Source organism: Silene latifolia, chromosome 6 (genome assembly GCF_048544455.1).
Source record: "Silene latifolia isolate original U9 population chromosome 6, ASM4854445v1, whole genome shotgun sequence".
NCBI classification, from domain to species: domain Eukaryota; kingdom Viridiplantae; phylum Streptophyta; class Magnoliopsida; order Caryophyllales; family Caryophyllaceae; genus Silene; species Silene latifolia.
The window spans coordinates 53,465,931-53,489,097 of NC_133531.1; the positions used below are offsets into that span (position 1 = coordinate 53,465,931).

The 23,167-nt window shown below is 36.4% G+C and overlaps 1 protein-coding gene across 1 annotated transcript; it reads right to left on the reverse strand.

Annotated features, from left to right (window-relative positions):
* Positions 1 to 529: 529 nt before the first annotated feature.
* Positions 530 to 20,345, reverse strand: LOC141586794 (peroxisome biogenesis protein 5). Its single transcript, XM_074408145.1, has 15 exons — positions 20,034 to 20,345; positions 17,714 to 17,848; positions 17,461 to 17,611; positions 16,649 to 16,842; positions 13,026 to 13,277; positions 11,634 to 11,756; positions 10,472 to 10,639; positions 7,584 to 7,774; positions 7,094 to 7,340; positions 5,925 to 6,009; positions 5,411 to 5,520; positions 4,025 to 4,249; positions 2,547 to 2,612; positions 906 to 1,000; positions 530 to 819 (listed from the first exon to the last, which is right to left on the reverse strand). The coding sequence occupies exons 1-15, from the start codon at positions 20,151 to 20,153 to the stop codon at positions 741 to 743; spliced, it is 2,241 nt and encodes a 746-aa protein (XP_074264246.1). The 5' UTR covers positions 20,154 to 20,345; the 3' UTR covers positions 530 to 740.
* Between the last annotated feature and the right edge of the window lie 2,822 nt (positions 20,346 to 23,167).

A 23,167-nucleotide genomic window follows, 5' to 3' on the forward strand; every position in this document is an offset into this window, starting at 1 on the left:
TTGGATGTTGGATGTTGCACTTCAGTTGGATGTGGATGTTGGATGTTGAATAGACACGCCATTCTCACTGGCGTGTCTCTACCCTAACTCCCTAAGACCCGCCACTTGTAATGGCGTGTTTACTTCACTCCATTTTCCAAAGTTTACAATTTCATACTCACTTGAAACACACCATTGGCAATGGCGTGTTTTTTCCAAAGTTGGATGTTGGATGTTGCACTTCAGTTGGATGTGGATGTTGGATGTTGAATAGACACGCCATTCTCACTGGCGTGTCTCTACCCTAACTCCCTAAGACCCGCCACTTGTAATGGCGTGTTTACTTCACTCCATTTTCCAAAGTTTACAATTTCATACTCACTTGAAACACACCATTGGCAATGGCGTGTTTGTTCCGTATTCAGGTTTTGAAAACCCGAGCCTACGTAGACACCATTTTGACAAATACTTTCAAAACCGACCCAAAACGACAAATATTTTATTTTTGAACATTATTTTAAAAAATCATTCATGTAAATGTAATTGAAGCTGCTGTAAACCTTCATGTGGACCTTTCTTTATTAAACTTGAGAAACATCGAATAATGTAGAATTTACATTTTACAACAATAGATACAGTACCTTGTACAAATGTAATTTACGCAAGGGGCACAGAAAAAAACCCACTTCGTAGTTCCTTCTGCATTCCAATGGCTTCTTCACATCTCCCTCGCACGTATCCTGATATCTATCTCTAGACAATCACAGGGGAAACTCTTTCTGAAGGACATCAATATTACGCGAATCACAAGCTTCCAGCATGTCGTTCCTCGAAGCACAACTGCAAAGTTAAACGGCAAAGACATGTGAGCACCCATAAAAATTCCTGCTAGAGATTCACTTTTTCACTTCTTCAAACTAAGGTACCTCAAAGAAATCCTCAAATACTGCCATGCATTATCTGCTTTTGGGTTCATTGCAAGTGCTCGAACATAAAAGCGGATAGACTCCTCGTACATGCCCTGCCAGAGAAACAATATTTTTTTTTATGGATTTAATGTAAATTCTCATAATTCTCTATGCAAATTCAAACATATGATATGACATGGACTGACTGGCGACTAGCGAGACAGGGAGGGTGGTTCAGTGGAGTAGACACTCGCAGCCTACAGGAATCATTGTTGACCCAAGTCACCCGACCCCATATTAGCTGAAAAGTTGGTGAGCCCACATCCCGACCTGAATCGAGCCCATACCAATAAAAATAGCCTGTTTTTCTCAATCCAACCCGAACTGATGTCAATCCAAGATGACACGTAACCCGATTAGTGATTAATGACCCAACTATGAACTTACTTTAGAAATGAATCTAATTAGATCGACTTGACATATAAATTAATAATACTAAACTTAAGTTTAAAATAATTAATGGAAATGACAGCCTAAACACACAAAATTATCACTCTGATCTTGAAAAAGGGATAATGAAATTTCACTTCGACTACTCGACCAGGCAACAGTGGCAGCAACCTTGGAGTCACTGGACCATTTGTTGTAGGGTATTGTTCATTTGTTCTTTAACCCCTCAGATATTGCAGTAGTATTTGAATAGAACTGATGGTTAGATTAATTAGGTTTCAATTTAGGAGTTCTGATTGATCACTACATTTATTAGGTTCTTAGTTTTAAAAGGCGTGAGGCGCACCAAGGTAACGAGTGCTCGTGACGACTAGGCACAAGGCAAAGACACCCGCCTTATAGACATGTGGAGCACTCTTTTTCGGGTAAGGGCTAGCATATCCGGTATCTTTTGCGTTCAGGGCCAGCATATCATACACATGAAGAACATGAAAATTCAAGTAATAAAGGGGACTTTTGGGAACTCCTGCAATGGCTTACGTAAAAGGATGAAAATGTTAAAAATTCAAGTTTTACTTCGGTTTTCAAAATTGTTTTAATCTTTATTCTCGATTTAAATTCTAAGTTTTTATAAAAGAAATCCGGACTTCAATTTTAAAACTAGAAGTCTACCTTGGCTTTGGTATTATGTTTCACTCCCCTTTTGTTTTTCACTTTTCCTTTTCTATATTTTCGCATTTTGAGGTGTGCGATCACCCATGCACGGTTCTAAAGGATGATTCATGTCAGCCGACCCCAAATCATTTTGGGATTAAGGCTCTGATGTTATTGTTGTTGTTGTAATAGACCGTTTACAAGGCACAAAAAGTCGCCGCATCTTACTGCCTAATCAAAGTTGTAATTTAGACTATCTGGATGATGAAATTTTTTGTTGTTAATACTGAATTACTTATATGTTAATATTTGCATCCCCATTCTGAAATCCTAGAAACAGCACTGAGGGCCATTATCTTATTCCTTCCTTCTCACCTTCAGAAGATGAAAGAGTTAAGTTCGAACAACCTCAATGGCTACAAAGTTTTCTGTTCATCCTACCCCTCTTGCCCAATAATCCCTCCGTATTATATAAGACTTGAATATATGATAGGGATAGACATGCTGTTGACTCGACAAAAATTACATTCAGTAAAAGGTGAACTAAAGCAAAACCTGATTGGCGTAGCTAATACCCATGTTTGCCCATGCACGAACATAATTTGGCTTTAGATCTAGCGCCTGAACACAAGCAACAGAGCCAAGATTAATTCCAGACAGGGGAAATAGAAATAAATACAACAATCTAATTAAATAGGAACCAATGCCAACGTTGCAATGCGGAAAACAATTTAAGACCACAACTGATCAGTTTGGAGTGAGGAATTTAAAAAAAAAAAAAAAAAAAAAAAAAAAGAATAAAGAAACTCATGTTAAAAGAATCCAAAAAATATCATCCCACCGATGTTATAGCACAACCAGGATTGCCAGCAAATCGTAAATGATCTAAATTCAAGTGATCAATGTCTCATGTTTACGTTGCACTCGAAAGGAAATATATATAATACTAGATTACTAGATACTAAATACCAAAGGAGTTTCACCAATGCACATAAAGCGGGGAAAAGCGATAATAAGTTCATGTTCAAGTTGCCTTTCCTTTGCAATGGGCAACATTGACAAAATTGTAATCATCATTCTAATCACCATTGTGGATTTCAAAAGGAAATGCAACGAGATTTTGAACATATGAAGTGTTTCTTCCCCAGCAATAACGAAGAGGTTATTTCTTACCCTTCACTTGAAACAATACTACTGCCGCTTCATAAAATGGAGAGTGAAGCTTGTTTTCTGTTTAATATATGATAATACTTACTGTATAAAAAAAAAGGTGAAGGATCCTACATCTGCTGACAAACCACCTCCACTAAATTTGACCATATTTAAAAAATGCAATGTTTGAAGCAATTAAATAAGAAGCTGGCTTTCATTGGAAAGTCCAGAGTCATATAGTACCCCGTTGCAGGATTAAGACCTTGACATCAACAATATGTTTAGAGTACGACATTATTAGTTAAAGCAGTAACCAGAAAGTTCGTGGAATCAAACAGGCAACACTAAATCTTTGCAGACACATCTAAAGGACTGAACAAAAAGAAAGTGCCCGGATTAGAAAACTGTTTTCTTGAAAACGTATATTTTTACAGACAAAGCCCAAGTATAAGAGAGTAAACTATGTCGTGTCAAATGCAATAGTCTCCAACAAAGTAACAAAGGGAAAAAAAAAAGTTAGTGACATAGCTTAAAAAAACAAACAATAATCGAGACCATGGTTCTAATATCCGCCGTGACATCGAATCGCAACTGTGTTATCAAGGTTTTGTGAATAACTGCAACTGCATTTAACCGCATTTTAACGCGATATTAGCTGCAATTAGTGAGATTAGACCACAACAACCAAAACAGCCACTGTAACTGAGATTTATAATATGATTCACAGAGATCCTACAATCACTGGACAATGACAAGTATGCAGGGTTTTTTATGTTTTATAGAAGACCCAATTTCAATGGAATGTCCGAAGACGATCATAGGCTGATTACAGTGTTAAACAAACTAGGGGCTATGAAATCATCAACGGAAAATGAAAGTACCTGCTGATAAGCTTCTAACGCATCAGCACTCTGAACACTGTTCGCCTGTGTGGCACCAAGTTTGTTCCAAAGTGAGTAATCTTGTGGTTTCAGTTTTAAAGATGTCTTAAATGAATCAATAGCTTTGTCGTATTCCCGAGATAAGTTATAGAGGACCCCCAAGACAATATGGACATCGGCATCCTCCGGAGACATCTGGGCAGCTTCATTGAATATCCTTGCCACCTGCATGCAATCTCTTCCAATAAGAAACCATAGCTAAAGAAACTATGATTGCCAATAATTTAGCAGGATTTGAAAGTAGTTTAGAAAGGAGGCAGCAGTTGACAAACTATGAAAGACTATTAATATTCCTACCATAGAAGACGTAAAAACAAATAGAGTAACAATATCTGGCTTTCTATCTGCAGCTGATGAATGCCCTAATGATTAATATTCCTACCCTAGAAGATACAAAAAAAAACAAATAACTGGCTTTCTATCTGCAGCTGATGAATGCCCTATGATTTGTAATTGCCACACTTTTCTTCTTAATCCATGATTCAATATATGAAAAAATAGAACAGAAAGAATAATGAAGGAGAAAAAGACTGCATAAGGACCTCTACATAAGTACAGCTGCGATTTAGTTGACAATGTGCAAAGCCACACCTTAATTGGTATCTGATCCCATTTCTACCAACACATTACCATAGCAGGATAAGAAGAGCTTGAATATATGCATTTTTACACCAATGTTGAACTGTTTTTAGATGACCAAGATGAAAGTTGCATATTTTACAATATAAAAAGGGCGGACATTTTAATGAGCTATTATGCTTTACTTTAAGCTATATTCCATGGACATAGAATAGTATGTGGCTCCATTGAAAATGAAAAATACTCCCTCCTATTCACTTAGTTCCTCCCTCTTTCCGTATCACATGATAGTCGGATTTTCTTTCCTCTTTCCTTTTTTAGAAGGTTTTGTGTGGTCCAAATTCATTTGTATGTGGGTTGAGTGTTTTGTGTGGTCCAAAATCATTTTCTTATTTCTTGTGCAAAATGGAAGGGGAAGAAATGAGTGAATAGGAGGGAGTATAAGATATTAAAAAAAAGTACGAGTAAATAATATTTGTTCAACAAGCAAAGACACATGTAGACAGATGTGACATCTGTTATTTTTGTGAATCTTCATACTACCATGTTCGATATAATATCGTATTGGGCTATTATAATATGTGTACGTCATATAAACTCCATTGCCAATTAAGTTCACAAGTTAGAAAAAGGCTCATGGCAACATTTGAGACAAACAGTGTCAGCTTGCAACCAAGTTTTTGGGACTGTAGTACCTTGATAATAAGCGAAATCACATGACAAGAATTTCAAGAGGTGGTCACTTACATCAGCATAGTAGAGGGAATCAGATGGCTCCACGGAGGCAAGTGTCCCGTATCTTGGGTGATTACGAAGCCACTGGTACAAATATTTCAATGCAGCTGACTGCTCCAGCTCTGAAATAACAAGAACATTGCTTACTACAAAAATATCGAACATTGGTAACCAGGAAAGGGGAAACTATATTTTTCCTAAAATACATAAAGTTTCCAGTGCATCTTTCCAGAATGCTAGCTAAACTACCAAGGAGCATGCCTCTCAAAAGAACAACAATTAATAACTAGACAAGCTTCTCTACTTTGGCTCTAGAATTACACAAAGGATATCCAGAACTAGGTCGCTAAGAGCCAAACAAAGATTAAACTCTGGAAACAGGGAGAAGATAGGATGCATGAAAATTCTGGAAACAGGGAGAATGTAGTATGAAAATACTATTCAGAAGTAATCAAATGCATGAGCCTGACCAACAACCATCAAAAACCACTAATTCACTTGAGGAAAATATCGTGACGGGATTTACCATTTGTATGACTCACTCCTAGAGCAAGAAGCACTTCCAGGTTAGCCGGATCAACTTGTTGGGCCTTCATCATTGATGCTATAGCCTGGACTCAATAAAACCACCGTGCTAAGAAGACACTATTGATGCAAGGAAAAAAAAGGAGTAATGCCTAAGATAAGGACCTGAACTCTTGACATTTTTTTTCCGTTAAGGACCTAAACTATTTGAGTTTACAGTTAAGGCATTAGGTTTAACACCGTCAACAATTTTTCACCAAAAGCTACGTTTCCTAAGGGAAAACATGAAGGGCCCACATTAATGCAATTGTTAAATGGCTAAAATCAAATACGTAGCAAATAATTTAAAAAATGGTGACTTTGATTTTGGCTGACTTGTCTACCTTTTCTTTTCTTCTAATTTTTTTTTTTTTAATGTTTGGATCAACTTGGTTAAAATTGCTTGACGATGGCGAAACCGAGTTTGGATGGCTAACTAATACGGAGTATATACTTAGAAACTTGAAAACGAAAAGCGAAAATTTAATCACCTTTGTTGATTAAATTAACGAAATATGTAGTTTTTCTTTTGCCAAATTCGTACGAGACAATGATAATACAAATACAATGGTTACACGGTTGCCAAATTCGATTTTACATAGAGCATTTTTTGAGATTTTAATTAGAAATTATTACCATAATTTAAAAACGCTATCAAGTAAAAATAACGCGCGAATACATTTTTTTTTTGTAAATAATCTTTTAAGTAACCAACTTTTCACTTTAATGTATATCATCATTCGTATTTAATACATCCGCTTATAGTATTGTTATTATATATAATAAGGCGGTATTAAGCGAGAATAAGTGAATAACTGAGTAAAAAAACCAGTCAATCAAAATAAACAACCCCATTTTTTGGATTATCTTATTTTAGATGTATAACAATTAAAAAAAAATCTTTAGTATTATGGACCCCACGTGCTGTTTCATGGAAAAATTAACTTTTAATGGATGATAGTTGACGGCGTGAAACAGAAGTCCTTAACTATAAACTTTTATAGTTCAGGTCCTTACCTGTAAAAATGTTCATAGTTTAGGTCCTTATCTTGGGCTTAACTCGAAAAAAAAGTCGAGCAACGATGACTATACGACTGTCACAAGTAATTAACGTGCTGATAAACTGCTGACCTGTTGATCATCATCATTCTCAGCATGGGCTATTCCTAATAGCCTCCAACCTTCAGCATTATCTGGATTCTTGAGGACCTCAGCCTCTAAAGCAAGCACTGCTTCGCTCAGTAGTCCCTTGCGAAACAGCTCCTGCCCTTCTTTTAGAGGATCAGGATGACCCACATAGGGATTCATGTCAGAGAACTCATAGACACCCTTTGAGGAGCCTGCATTATGTTTGGCAGTAGACTGCTCATTGAGATACCTGTAATTTGTATCTAATGTAAGTCAATATATAGTGTTTTAAACACAAAGTAAAGAAGCCAATTTCTATAGAAGCCAGAGCCAATCAGACCCCAGCATTAACGTATTAAATCTCCCCTACCCCTAAGAAAAGGTGCATTTCCTTCAGTGAGACTTAAAACTGTTAGGCATAAGTCAATTTACCATCCCTTATCATATTTGTTTCAATCCCATTCACTTATTTGTCTCTGTACATTAAACTTACTCATCATATGCAGCAGCCCAGCTATCTGTAGATTCATCCCAAGCTGCACTGTCAGCTTGATTCCCAAATTCTTCTGCCCAATCTTGAACATTCAGTTTCGAGAAGTCATCAACCCATGTATCAGCAGATGCTACCTCATGTTTATTTCCAGCAGTAAATTCATTAACCCACTTATCGCCACTACGGGACACCTGCAAAACCATATGGCTGGAAATAAGAAAACTTAAATAAAAAACACCAAAACCCTTCAAGGTTAGAGAAGGTATAATGCTGGTACAGGTTGAATGAAGGATTGTCATCAATTCATAATAAAAGGCTACAGGTTAACAATTTGGTAATCTCTGATGGTAGCAATAACTGAATATACACAATTGATTCAACTCACTTTCCCTCACTAGTGTGAAACTTGCTAACAGCTTCAAATACAGAACATATAAGATCCATACTTGACATATACAAACTCCGAATGCCAATGGCAGAAGTAAGCCCTTATCCATAACATTCAAAACTGAAGGCACAAAAGTTCATCAGTGACATCCGTTCATTATAAAGGCTCCAAGAAGCAGAAAAGGGAGTGTGTGTGTAACAGTGTAAGCAACCTTTCCTCTATAAAAAACGAAGAGGTTGTTCCTGAGTGACCTTAACTGAAATAGGACAATCATATTCAAGTTCTCAAAAAAGATGCTGAGAAACGTTTATAAGTTATTTGACTTAGTACATTGTATCTCAAAGGCAAAAAATATGTCAACCCACAATGACAAAATGACCAGTATGCAAGGAATTAACAAGAGGAGATTTGAAGAATGATTTTATTCTGCGATCTTCAAAATAATTTGATTCAGACAAGTGCAACTTTATTCATTGCAGTATGCAAGCATGTACCAAATACCAGCCTTAATTTTGATCAAATCTGACCTAATCGACCTAACCTCGGCCGTTGCGCTATAAATGTGGTCGACACCGCATTTAAAAGGAGGCTGAGTTAATATCCAAATTGTTGTGTGTAAACATCTAAACTCATTACAAACCGCGATGCAGTGTCGTGACCTGATTTAAATTTTAAACCCATGTATACGAGTAGTTTCAATTTTACAAGTGAGACTAAATTATGCTTCATGCTTAACACTTCTGGTTTTATACTAAAAGATCTCGTATTTATTTATGGACGAGGTGAGTATACAAACAACAAAGAAAGCCTAACACCAAACTAGGCATGTCCATTGTTTTTGCTTTACATCAATCAACCTGCACAATTTTTGTAGAATGTATATGGCTGAGAAGAAATATGCCTAGGCTAAATTCACTATCTCTTCAACAAATAGCACCATCATCTGTGCTAATAGTAGTTCAAAGATCTAACAATGAAGAACATCATAAGGCAGATTGGATCTTTTAAGTTTTAACCATCCCCCATATCTCGATCGCAATCTTTGTTGGGTGGCAGTGGTGGTGTTTGCAATGGTGCCAGTTCTTAATTTCTAATAAAATAGGTTGACAAGATTATCATGATGGATTAACCAAGACACACTCCAATCTTGTACTGGCAAGAATCTCCAGCAGTCAATACATTCTAGCCTGAGCTTCCCATGTCTTTCCATCATTTAAATTGGTGACATGAGGGGAAAAAATCATAAATATACATCAAGGACGAATGTCAAACAGAAAAGTCAACCGGACAGGTGTAAGGCATTTAAGTTGGGATGCTTGATTAAATTATATTTTAGAAAGAGCACTGACATGAAAGAAACCTTTTTTGCTCTCTTCTCCATAACTATTCCACATCACAACTGTTGATTACCCCCTCATTACAAAGTATTAGAGAAAGCTTTTTCTTTCAATGATCTTGCATTGAACAAATCCCCAGGGACTAGAGATAGGTGAGTTCAGACTATGACAATTTTCCATCTGCATTATTGGGTCAAAGCTCAAAGCTAAGGGACTCAGTTAACACATGAAAAGTTGCCACATGCACATCTTCTTGCTATATTGTGTTACATTTAGAAAACAACCTCGAAGAAGATTAGGCCATTTGTGATATAGCTTCATAGGATACGGTTCAAGATGAATGGCAGCAGCATCATTCTAGAGCCTCAAAGGGTTTCCCCTGTAGCAAGGTAAGGGGATTTGGATGTACACGGCCCATGGCTCAAGACAACTATTGGTCGAAAATCAGCTACAAATAAGTGCATTTCCTCTCATGAAACTCCAAGTAGACAGCCAGTGAGACTGCAATTGTCTACTTAATGAATCAAATTCAGTTTAAGATGACAAGTATTCAATTGGTATGATGCTTTATGCAGCATTTGCAACCAAATCGGTGAGTCCTGAGAGGAGGAGGAGGAGGAGGAAGTTACTAGGGAAATCCACATGCTTAGTTAGCCTTTAGACTTTGGCTGAACAGGATTGATCAAATTTACAGAAGCCACTAACTGGATTTGAGTTCATGGAACCTTAAGCCCATCAAGCCCTAATTTGAGGCATATTTGGACTTGCATTGGTTGCTTCATGAAAATGTGGAGAGTAAATGGTTACTGACATTTTGAATTAAATTTCTTCAAACTTTTGAGTCCTCGATTAGCGAAATCAACTTGTGTTAAACATATTCATTGGTTTTGTCATAACTAAAAAATTTCAAAAGAAAAGAAACATATTTACAATGAAGGCAGCTTGTGTTAAGCGTAAAATATTTTAAATCGCTCTTAGAAGCAAGTTATTTGTTATTAAAGGGTGTTTAATTAGTATTGTATAAGACCATGTCAAATGCATTGGATGAACAGAAATATCTCAAGACAATGTTATTGCCATACGTGATCATCAACCTTCCATCACGAAAATGTTAGGCATATGCATGATTTAAAAAGTTGGAAATTCAGAAGCTGAGAACTTGCCTCCTCACGAGCAAACTGATCAGACCAGGAGAGGCCACCATCATGCTGTTTTTGGTATTCTTCCGCCCAACTCCCAGGCGTGGAAACTGAATTCTCCTTGAGTTGATTGTCTTCAACAAATAATTCACCACGACTCATCTTTGACACAAACTGGAGGAACTTTGAATTCTTCACATCGTATGCACGAGCAAATGTATAATAATATCAGCATAGGAACTAATGAGATACAACTATACATCTCATATACGAACAATAGCATAATGTCCTTTAATCTGGAAGACCAGCTAGCATGTGCAAAATTGTAAACTACTCGCATCAATATTTGACCAGTTATGCTTTGATAAAGAAAAATTACATTTCCAAAAAAAACTTCAGACACTAATCAAAGCTGACAAGAACTTAAGCTGACAAGAAATTCACCGGGAAGAAGTTCAATGAATTGCATCAAGCACTAATATATTCAATCATACGACGTACCATGTACCACCTAATCAGTTAGTTTACTAACGGCGTCAAATCTAACCATAACTGCCTCACTGACCAGATTCACTTCTCCTCCAGGCTCCATACCTCAGAAGTCATATTTCACAAATTAAGAGATACAGTACACTACAAAATATTTTCTCAATGTTACTCCAACAACTTCTACACGTATACCATTATCTCAGCATATCTACGAACTATTAATGTTCCTTAGTAATAAGGAGGAAGCAGATTTGTACAGCCTTACAGCCTTACATTGTAATTCCAGGAATGCTTTTTCTGCCCTAATACAGTATTAGTGCTCGCGGCCTTACATTACAATGCCAAATAAGTCTTTTTACCCCTCGTGATGTTACGGTTTTAACCGACTTACCCCTATAGTTACAAAAGGTTACTCCAGATCCTAAATTCCTTCGCACCACTGAGCACTTATATCATATGGAGCAGATAATTACAAGTTAAGGACAGTCTATTAGGGGTGTAGAACATTTAGATTTATTCCACAACAAAATGCAAGGGTCGCACTCTAACAATATACACAATCAACTGCCAAAGAACCACAAGCCTAGCGCGCAATATCAAAATGACCTAAAAAGTCTGCAACTCTTAAAGTGACATCCTTTTGATTATCAAATCATATTTTGTTAAGGATAATATGCAGCAAAAACAATTTACTAACCTGAAATTTAGGGTCGTTATTTTGGCCTAATGTGTGTGCAAGCATGCGTGTCTGCTCCATTGCCGCTAAATTGGTCATATGCTGGCCTGGCGACTGATTCAGTGATGCAATCTGTCTTTGTTCCTATATAGAAAGAAAAGGTATCAGTTTATTCAGCTGATCTTAGATAAAATTACATAAAACATCTATAACAAATAGCTTATATTTCATCCAGAACTAGTCAAAGTACCTTCGTAATTTCAATTAGTTTTCCACAAGGAAAATATTTAGTTGAGATATTCACACATTAACACAAACGGATGCAGACAGGAATTCAGCTCTTAGTTGAAAAGGCGTGAGCCTCACTGAGGCGAGGGCGGCCGAGGCAACAAAGCCAAAGCACAACACACGAGAAAAAGGGGCGTGCCTTAGAGACATGAGGCACACATTTTTTACAAACAAATTTGTGTTTTTTTGTGCAATATTTCCATTTCTTGAATTTCAAAGTGGGTTAAAAAAGTAAAGACATAAACATTAAGGATATTGTTTTTTTTTTTTTGGTAAAGCAACATTAAGGATATTGTGCCAAAGAGAAGGGTATAATAAACAACAACATCACTCTAGTGCCTCAATGGCTCCCGAAAATTGCAGGGTAGAGGGGTCGTATGCATGGTTACCGAATTCGTTCGGTGCCCTAGGAATCGCGAATTGTTAAAAGCGAATTCTATTATGTTGCTTACTGAAAATACATATAACACACATTCTATAAGAGCGAATTGCGAATTGGTAAGGACGTATTCATAGCGAATTCGGTAACCATGGTCGTATGTACAAAAGCTTACCCCTGTGTTAGAAAGAGACTGAGACTGTTTCTAAATGGCCCAAAATGAAAATTGTGTCAAGAACAGTACCGAATGACTGCTACTTCATAATACAAAAAACGGCAGCCACTTTAATGAGTCATTTTGTTTTATTCCACCAAATTCCAGAACAAGAGAGTAATGAGTCTATGGCTCCATCAAAACAAACAAACTAGAAGAAAAAATATTGAAAATGCATACCAGTGCGCCTCGTTTGCTGTGCCTTGTCTATAAGGCGCACGCAGGGCGCACTGATATGTTCTGGCTAGTGCCTCACTGAGTCTTGGGCTAAAGCGCGCCAAAGGCACACTTTATAAACTAAGATTTTGTTATCAGAAGATATTCATAGGAAGTTACGTCTAGTAATCATGATGGGTAATAACAGCAAAGAGTAATCAACGAGACACAGGAAACTCCAGACTTCTCTAGGTTTTAGCAATCCAATTACTAGTAGAAATTAGAAAATGACATGTTTCTAACTGTCCAAAATTTGCAACAAAAGGAGTTATAGTAAAAACAGGCTACAAGCAGAGTTCCATTATTCATTTCTTACATGCTCAAACTCAGAGGCCCAGCCACCAGGCCCGTACTGCTTCTCAAATGAATTGACCCAGCCATTAGGACTGAAATGTTCTGCTGAACGCTGACTATACTCATTAGCCCATTCATCAGCAGCAGGAGCAACCGGAGCAAGCATACGCTGTGACTCATTCCAGTACTGATCAAGTTCCCTAACCCTGCCAGGTAGATGCCCCTTGATTTGAATATCTTTGTCAATATCTAGTGAGCACAGTAATGCATCAACCTGCATAAAAACATAAAAGAAATTAATGATGTACATAAATCACATGTTACGCAACAGTTTTTGTTTCCATGCCACATGTTAATACATTTGTAGGTTAGTATTTAAGAAAAAAAAATAGAATATAAGACATCCGTATCCAGGAGATAGCTATAATGGACCTGAAACTTTTAAAAGTTCAAAAATTTCACTGAAATACCCTTAGACTGTCTTCCTATAAACCTTTGAAGAATTATTCATTTAGTTTAGGCCTTAGGGGTATAATCCCTCCTATTCATGTAGATGTTTACATTTATCTTTGGATCGGTTTTTTATGTAAGAGAGAGGTTTTTACCCATATACTCCTTATGCAATACCCTCACACTTCTCCACTTGTCAATCCTCACCTCACCAACCAAGCTCGCCAACTGGCACCTACCACCTACTGCTCAACCACCGCCTCACAACCACCTCACTCCGACGGCAGTTAGACTTGCAACCCCTAGAACAACCTTTCTCAAAATCGACCCCACCCAACAACCCGCAGTAAATCACCCCAGAAACACCCTAGAAAACAACCTCTCTTGGCTGGAAATTGAATCCCACCCTCGAAAAAACACCCCACCGCCGAAAAACCTACCGCACGCCTGGAAACCTCGATTCCTACCAGGGTTTTCTAAGTTAGGGATTGAGGTTTTCAGGTGGGACTTTTAGCTTTAGGGGAGGGGTAAGTGTTTTCCGGCACATGGGTGTGATCCGGCGATTTGAAGATGGTATTTGGCCGGTAGGCAGAAACTCTGGCGAGTTGGGTGTAGTTGATGATGAAGCATAGGATGGTAAGAGGTGGGTGGGGATGGTGGGTGAGAGGAATAGGTGTGGTTAGTGGCGGTTGAGTTCTTGATTGGGTTTAATAAGGGTATTGAGAGATGAGAATGATGATTGATAAGGGTGTGAAAGAAGGGTAAGATAGTAAGTGTATATGTTCAAAGTTCCCTAAACAGGAAATGTAAACATAAACAACCATAATAATAAATACAAACAATCCCTCTGCATCAATTCATCCTCCAAATACCTGGTTCCAATACAAAATTGATGCAGAGGGACGTGGAACATGCTCAAATTCGTATGGTCACGTGAATTTAGAGATGAACAAAATTGTATGTTTTTTTATACCTGAAGTGGTCACATATTCGACAAAAATTATATTTGTAAATGTTTATGTTGACAGTTCAAATAAGAGACGAAATGACACATTTGCAGGGTCACTTTTATCCATATTAACATAATATATGGTATGCAACCGACCCATCTCTCACTTGTGACGGTTAGTGTATGTCACAAGGGAGACTAATTGATATTAGAATTTGAAGAAACACGAGTACAACATAGAAAACGGCAATTCTGGGTGGGTGGTGCTGTGGTGGTAGTTGGTGGTGTGTGTTTGTGATGGGTAAGTAATTGGATGATTGTCGGTGGTTGTGTCATTCCTTTTTCATGAATGTAACCAAACAAAATGTAAGAAAGGGAATACTCCCTTCCCTTTCTCAATTCCTTTCCCTTGCCCAAACCAAACAACCCAGAATATGATGGCGGAAAATGTCTCGGCTTAGATGTGTAGCGAGTAAAAGAAGTGAGTGTGGTTTCAAATCTTTATTCACCGGAACTGATGTGTTTGTTGTTGGATGTTTTGATAGGTGTGCAAGTTTGGGAAGCATATTCACCCCCACCAAACGACATCCCTTTAAGAAGGGAGATGGTAACATTATATCGTGTGTGCAAGAACCAAAGCCCACACAATTGTTCAAGCAATATCCAATTCGCCAAGACATCAAATTTGACCAAACAAAACGAAAGCAACTCATTTTGCCACAAAACATTACAAGGTGATAAACCCTAGAACATGCCAAATAAAATCATGTGTATCACACAAGTCAACCAATAGTGCATGTAAGTAAGTCAAAGCTATAAAAGATGAGTGTTGCCCAGATGCAAATATCACATCAACTGTGCGGATATAATAGGAAAGGGCCAATATGGGAATGTCACAACTAGTAAGGTGAATATAGGAATGTCAGAACTAGTAAGGTGAAAGTTATATCTATTTAAGATGGCAGATTGTCACGTGCCGACTTCTCTTGACACCCGGAAGCAAGCTGCGCCCCGTGCGCCCTCTGTCTAACAGTCCGGTCATCAACGAGTCGTGTTTCCTAAATTGACTCGAGCCTCTCATTTGTATGCAACCACGATCCAAGGATCAATGCCCGTTATGCATACCATTTGGTTATCCCTCACACTCACTTTGATGGAGAAGTGTTTTGGGAGATTAAAGTGGAGAACACACAAGACATCTTTGATAAAGCTTGAATGAAACTCTCAATCACTCAAGTGAAAATGTACAACCTTGGTCTAGTTATAAACCACTTCTCCTACCCTAAATATTCTAGAAACTTCTACACAAATATAACCTAAAACTTCCTAGAACACTCTAGACTATATTCTTGAACACTCTACTCACAACTAGAATATACATGAACATCCTAATACATACAAGAAATATCTAAAACTACCTAGACACTTCTACACCATTCTAGAATATTCTAGACAACTCTAGAATACTCTACACAATTCTAGAGTACACTACATATTTCTAGAATATTGCAGACATGGATACCTCTAAAAGGTCCTTTAATCTTCTTGAATTCTCCGCCAAATTTAGCCCATCAAGTGATTACACCCGAATAAAGAATCGTTTTCGGATCAGTAAATCACCATCCGTAACAGGATGCTAATTTGCTTATGTTACATGAGCAGTGAATTGACTAGATGAACTTTTTAAAAATACTAAATTGAGGAAATATGAGGGGTGGTATTGTGGAGGGAGACATCACAATAGGTTGTGACAATTTCTTACTAGGGTTCATCATTCATGTCAACCAACCATAAATTCTAAAGGACTAAGTAACAAAGACATTGTTGTTGTATGAACTTGAATATTAAGCTAATCAAGGGAACTCGCCCATACTCTAGAGCATAGAGTATTATTTAGAAAAAAAATTATTGTGTTGATTAATTGATGTCATGAACGTCATTTTCACGATAATTATTGTCTAACTAGATCTTGCAAAGGCAGATGAATCCTCTCTTAATGATATAAGCATAACAAGAGGAATTGTCATTCATGTTTTTTAATTAAGAACCAGATGCTAAAGCCCAACTTATATCATAGCCTTAAGGTGAAATTTTGGCAGTAAGACGTAAATTTGAACTGGAGTTGGATTATACCAAGTAATAGACTATGTTATGTACAGTTCCCAAAATAACAGAAATTTATCTAAGAATCACTTGAACAGGTAAAATCTCACTTTGTATGGACCAGGGAAAACAAAATGACAAACCTGTGCATTGATAAAGTCTTCACTCTTATCTACAAAAATATGCCGAGCCATGATGCTGCTACGATTACGTATACATTGTTTGTCACCTTCTGTCAAACCTAACATCGGAAGTGTAGTTGGACGAAAGGGTGCCCCAACACGGCTACTATCAACAAAGGAATGCAAGAAACTTGACAATATTTGCTGTGGTGGTCCTGCAGGATAAATGAAAATAAGCCGACTTCTAATACTTTGTTTTATTATTAGCAACTGCCAACCCAAAATAGATAGGTAAATAAATAGCAACAATACAAAAATCAAACCAATGAATATTTAAGGATCAACATTTAAGTTAATGATACGAGGAACAAATACAAGTGGAAATGACAATTGTTCGCCGAAAGTAATTTTCCTCTAGAGGGCCAAAAAAGATAAACTATGAGCTAGCTTGCATTTAAGGTGTGTTTGGAAGGAGGGAAAGGAAAGAGAGGGACAGTAGGGGATTTAAAATCTCTTGTTTGGATAGCAAATAAGAGTAGAGGGAAATGGAGGGGGAGAGATTTGGAGGGATCCATTTTCCCACTTCCAAGGCAAATTAAAATCCCTCCACTGTAGGAAAGATTTAGAGGGAAATTGTATCCAAACATCTACTCCCCATTCCCCCTCCCTTACCCTCCCTCTCTTTCCCTTCCCTCCATTTCCCTCCTATTTTGGCATCCAAACAAGGCCTTAGTATATTAAGAGTAATAGAAATCAAAATATGAAAAGGTAAAAAGGAAATATTACAAATTAACTCAACAAAATTAACGGGACAACAAATTCAAATGAAATACCATCCCATGATTGCTGAGATTGAGACATAAATCCTTGATCATACATGTGCCGTGACTCAGGAATACTTGATTCCCTCTGAGGATGATGAATATCATCCCATGCCTCTGCTAATCCACCGTGACTAACGGCACGGAAATTTTGGAGAAAATCCTGACAGACGATTCTGTAATCCTTAGGAGACTTTACAGAGAAACAATATGATTCAACAATAAGAGACTGTTACAAGTTACATAGCCTAAATAAACTAAGAACCTGGCCACTCGGTTGCAGACTGAACTGTTGATCTAATTCTGAACCAGGAAGAGCTGTTAACTGCCCATCATAACTTGAGTGGAACTGACCGCCTGTGCCTGAGGAAGTCGATGTGGGAATCTCCTTTAACCTTTCCTATTATAAGCAAAATACAATATCTATAGTAAGTACAAAGTAAACCATGTTTTAAAAAGACACATCTATGATTGCCTTCTCACAAGGACCAAACTTAAATTCAAATTTCCAAACGATTCCATGACCAATCAAAAAAAAAATGTTGATACGGTGTGTCAAATGCATAGACTCTCCAAAAAGTTCCTCTATACTTTGAATGCTAGACAGCAAAGCTCCATGCTCAAAAAAAATCATGAGGTCCATCACATATAGTTTCAAACGGCAATGATACACAATACAAAATTTTGCACTTTGCACGATATGACCAGAAAGCTTCAAATAAGACTTGAAATGACAGCTGTCTCAAATCAATAAAGTGTGACATTAATACAGCCTAAATATAATGCCTTCATCCAGACCCAAAGCTTTCACAGTCCATTACGTTATGTTTAATAGATGTGAACTACTGAGCTTGAAAATATTACCTTCTAAGAACATGTTTTCCTCAGTTATGGTAAAATGAAAAATTGACGCACCCATGAATATGAACATCAAAAAGGATATTCTCGTAATCTATTTCATTGACCATACTGCCATACATGGTGTGCCAATTCGTTATTAGTGTTTGGTGGTTTGCATAAACTGATGTGATTTCGCAGCGGACATAACGAGGGACATCAATATAACGAACAACGAACGGGATATTTGTTCGAGTAAGACCTATTACTCGACCAATGGGTGATTGAATCGCAAGACCTATTGCTATCAATCGGGTTAAAGTTTGAAGCGCGTCAAACAATAACAAGGGTGAATCGAACGCGTCAATTCAAAGGACAATCGAACGTTCAACAAACGATACAATTGAACAATTTCTGGTTTTCTTTTTAATTCATTTTTTTTTAAAAAAAAAAACGAAACAATAGGATCGTCTCTATTAATGGAAAAATCAAGAGCCGAAGCTCTGATACCACTTATGATACGAATTTCGCAGCGGAATAAAGTAACAAAGATATGTGATTAACGAACTAGACCTATAGTTCGATAATCGTGAGTCAAACCAAGACCTATTGATTTGATACTCGAAGAACTACGCAAGAAAACGCGATCTTACGAAGCCAAATGAATTGCACGCAACAACTCAGGGAAATTTCACACAGTGATTTTTGTTTAAACTTTGGATGATTTTTATTCCAATTAAAGTTGGCTTAAATAGCCCAAAGAGACAACCGAAAAGTCCCTTGTAATCCTAAGAAAATTAACTAGCTAATTTAAGGATATTAACTAGCCAATTTATTCCACTTAATTACAACTATTTAGGATTTAACAAAAATAAAACTATTAGCTAAAAAGGCAAAGGAAATAAACACCAACAAAAAGTCACACTACTGCCCACGTTACCATACAAACACAAAGAGCCTTCGAACCCGAATAAACGTCTCCAACACTCGTGCTAGGCAACGAATCAACATCTTCGATGACCGCATCATAAACGCCATTCACATATGGACTTAAAAACATGTACAATTTCAAGTCACTCCATGGAAACCAAAACCAAAAGAGTGTGAAGGTAACCCTATTTATTGATCGAAAGGTTTGTTTTAGAAAGAGAGTGTAGATACAAAAGCATTGGCAATTGAATTTTTTATAATGTAAGATGATCAGAAGCTCAATATGAAAACAAAAGGCAGACGGATTCGAAACCTCAACAAATACTCCCTCTGTCCCTGTCCCGGTCATTTGTTGTCCTTTTCCATATTGGGATGTCTCAATCACTTGTTGTCCTTTCTATTTTAAGAATGAACTTGATGAGCAATTTGATCATTCATACTCAATTTGTTCCACTTGTCATTTAGTAATTGGCCCCCTCCTCTTTCCTTGGTCTTTGTGCCAAAATCAAAGGACAACAATTGACCGGATGGAGGGAGTAATAACATTTTATTACATTTACACCAAACAAATGGAGTAACAATGAAGGGGAAGGGAGTGGAACATACGAATTATGGTACAGAGGATCGCCGTTTGAACCAACAGGCTAAAAATCATCATCAGTGTAATTGAAAGTGATCGCTAATCAGAAAGTCAGTATTACAAATTGCGACTAAACAAACAACAAAGCAAGAGCCAGCATTTTTAATAGTGATAATAGTAGGATAAGAAAGGTGAATGAATAATGGTAAAGAAAAAAGAGTAAAAGAAAAAAGTTGACCTGAGTTTTGGAGGAAGAACCAAGGAGAGTATTGGCGAGTGCGCCGAGAGGATTAGAAGAAGAAGATGAGCCGGGGACGGAACACGCCGCTCCTCCGTTCACCAAATCCCTCATCGCCATCTCCTTTTAACTAAGTTGTCCGATATTACTGATTTATTTTACTGATGATTTGATGAAGATGATGAAGCACCACAAATCCTGTGCCGCTTGTTTAATGTTATTTCCTTGCTTCTTCCGCTCCAACCCCCACTTTTATTGTACGAGTATTTCCTGCTTTTTCATTGCTTAGGTCTTGTTCTTTTGAACTGAAACGGATTTGATTTAAACTGAACTGAATTTATAGGATTACAACTTAGGATCTGAACTGAACTTATACTAGTTTTTGAACCCGTACACTGCATGGTAACGAAAATTATTATTAAGAATAAAAACTTACGTATTTTCTTATTTAATAAAGTAAATAACTAAATTTTAGATAAATTTACTTTGTTTACTAATACACTTTTGATAATTTATGTTGCTTAATTTATTTTTTCTTTACTTTTTAACTTATGAGAGATAAAATCTAAAAGGCGAACATAAAATTATTGTCGATTTCATAAACTATTTATCAGGCAATATACACTTAATTTTACTCATTATTGTACATATACTTTTTGGGTCATATTATTCATCTCCCTCTATTCTCCTCTCACTTCTCCACCTTCTCTCTCACCCATCATCGCCTGGACGTCTAGAAGCAGCGTTCACCATCTCTGACCGACTACCCTGAGATCCACCAGCACACCCTCCACCATACTGGTGTCCCAACCCAACACCTCGAACCACGACGACGTTCCTCTCAACCTTCTATCCACATTTGATTTTATTCAAGCTGAGCCCGTAGGTAAATCAGATCAAGTGTCCTTAACGGTTCAATTGACAATTTTTAATACACACTTCATATTAACTATTTCAAAAATAAATGATTAATTATTAAATACTCCCTTGTAAATATTTGATTATGCAAAAGACTTTTTTTTCCGTTAAATTATTTTTGAGTGCACGGGTATCTAAAATGACATGACAACAATACATTAAATATGTTTAAGAAACAAAATAACCTGATTCGAGCTAATAAGACTATATGAGTAATATCACAAAAACTTCGGAGAGACAGTCTCTCAATAGCGTTATTGAGAGACCTCTCACATGATGGGGTGAGGGACCCACTAAATTTTTTTTTTCCCTATTATGTCTCCCACTAAATTAGTGGGAGATGGTCTCTCATGAGACCTACTGGAGTAATATATCTTATCTAATATAACCTGACCTAATTCATTCATTCAAACCGAACCCGAATATATATTCTTCAGGAGGACTGTTAATGTATCCTCCCTAGCCAATAATAAGTCTTCGTGCTAATACTTTCCTTATCTTTACCATTATATTTATATCTTTTAATTGGAGATGAAAGCTTCTTATTAATTAGGGAGGACCACATAATGGTCCTCCTGTAGGACCTAAGAACTTCCGTATGACCTAACTTGTCTATCACAAATTGATATTAGTACACGGGACAACCAAAGATAAAGATAAGTTGCATAATACTTTCTCCATTTTCATATAATCTACCCATTTTATTAAAATATTTCACTCATATATTTAACAAATGGGTACATCATATAAAAACGGATGAAGTATTACTCCTATATATTATCCGTATATATGTCAAAATAAAAGAAATGAATCAAATCTAAACAAAACAATTTTTCTGCTAGCTAGGTACCACCCAAACACTACGCACTTTTATTCTCGTCTCATCACATATCAGTATATAAGTTGTATATAGACAAATGTTATTTTTAAACTATTTTCTATTTATGCCCTTTTATAATATATTTAAATTTTCGGTTGTCATACTAAACTTTTTTATTGACACATCAAAACACAATATTAATTATGGAACTTCTTTTTTTTTTTCAATAGTAAAAGTTTCATACTTTTTATGTGGTCCTCTCTTCTCTCCTTTTCATAACATGAAACTGGTTTCTTACGGTTTCATACTTTCATATAAGGAGCTCCTTATTTTGTAGCTCAATATTTAAGAAGCTCCTTATAATCTCTTCATTGATTGATATCGCCCTGGTTTTATTTTCTTACCATGTACCATGTACCGAGTAATAGAATACTCACAAAAATATAAAAAATAATTATTAAATGATGTTAAAACGATAAGGTTAAAAAAAATTGTCTAATCCGGGTCCTACAAATTTCTATAAGCTTCTACTCCATCTTTGTTTTTTTCCTTTAAGAAACAACAATTTTTGAGTATGACGGTTGTACCCGTGTTTTTTTGGTTTTTACCAAAAGTGACCATTATGTGATAAATAGCAACTACTTTACCATAAATAGTGAGCAATTTGAAAAAAATGGTCATTTTTTTAGTAATATACCGTAAAAAGCAAGTCACTATTGAAAATAAAAGGTCACTTTTTTTATTGTTGCGCATACGATGGTCATAGAATTTGCGCTTCAAAAATTAGTCTAATTTACACCCTATTATACGGAGTTCTGTCCCGTCTAAGTTTTTGTTTTCAAAAAATTAGCCATGTAAATAATAAATATTACATACATATAGCATTTAAGAATTTGAATATTTTACGACCAATAAACGTTAATTTAACTAAGAAAAAGGAACACTTGCAACATATTTTTGCCGTATTATTCCGGCTATCTATTCTACTTTCTGCCAATTTAATTGTAAAAATCTTACAAATAATACAGTGTAATAATATATGATGAGGCGATGAGTTTATAAAGATACCATATTAAAGTGGGGTGAAACTTAATAACAAACCTCGGCATTTATCTGATGAACCTTGTACCATCAAATTGAATTTTGAGTGAGAAATCTTACTAAATTTGATAAATATTTTATCATTTATTATACGTAAATTTTGGTGGAATATAAAATAAAAGTATGAAAGTGATTGAAAGACTATTCATAATTTCTTCAAGTTGATTTGGGCGATATCTTTGGAGATAATTTTAATAAATTATTTTAATAATATTCTGTTTGACCGAATCTTATATATTTGTATAAAGTGATAAGATCCTGGATTTGAAGGGGTTGGATATAAGGTGTAAAATTA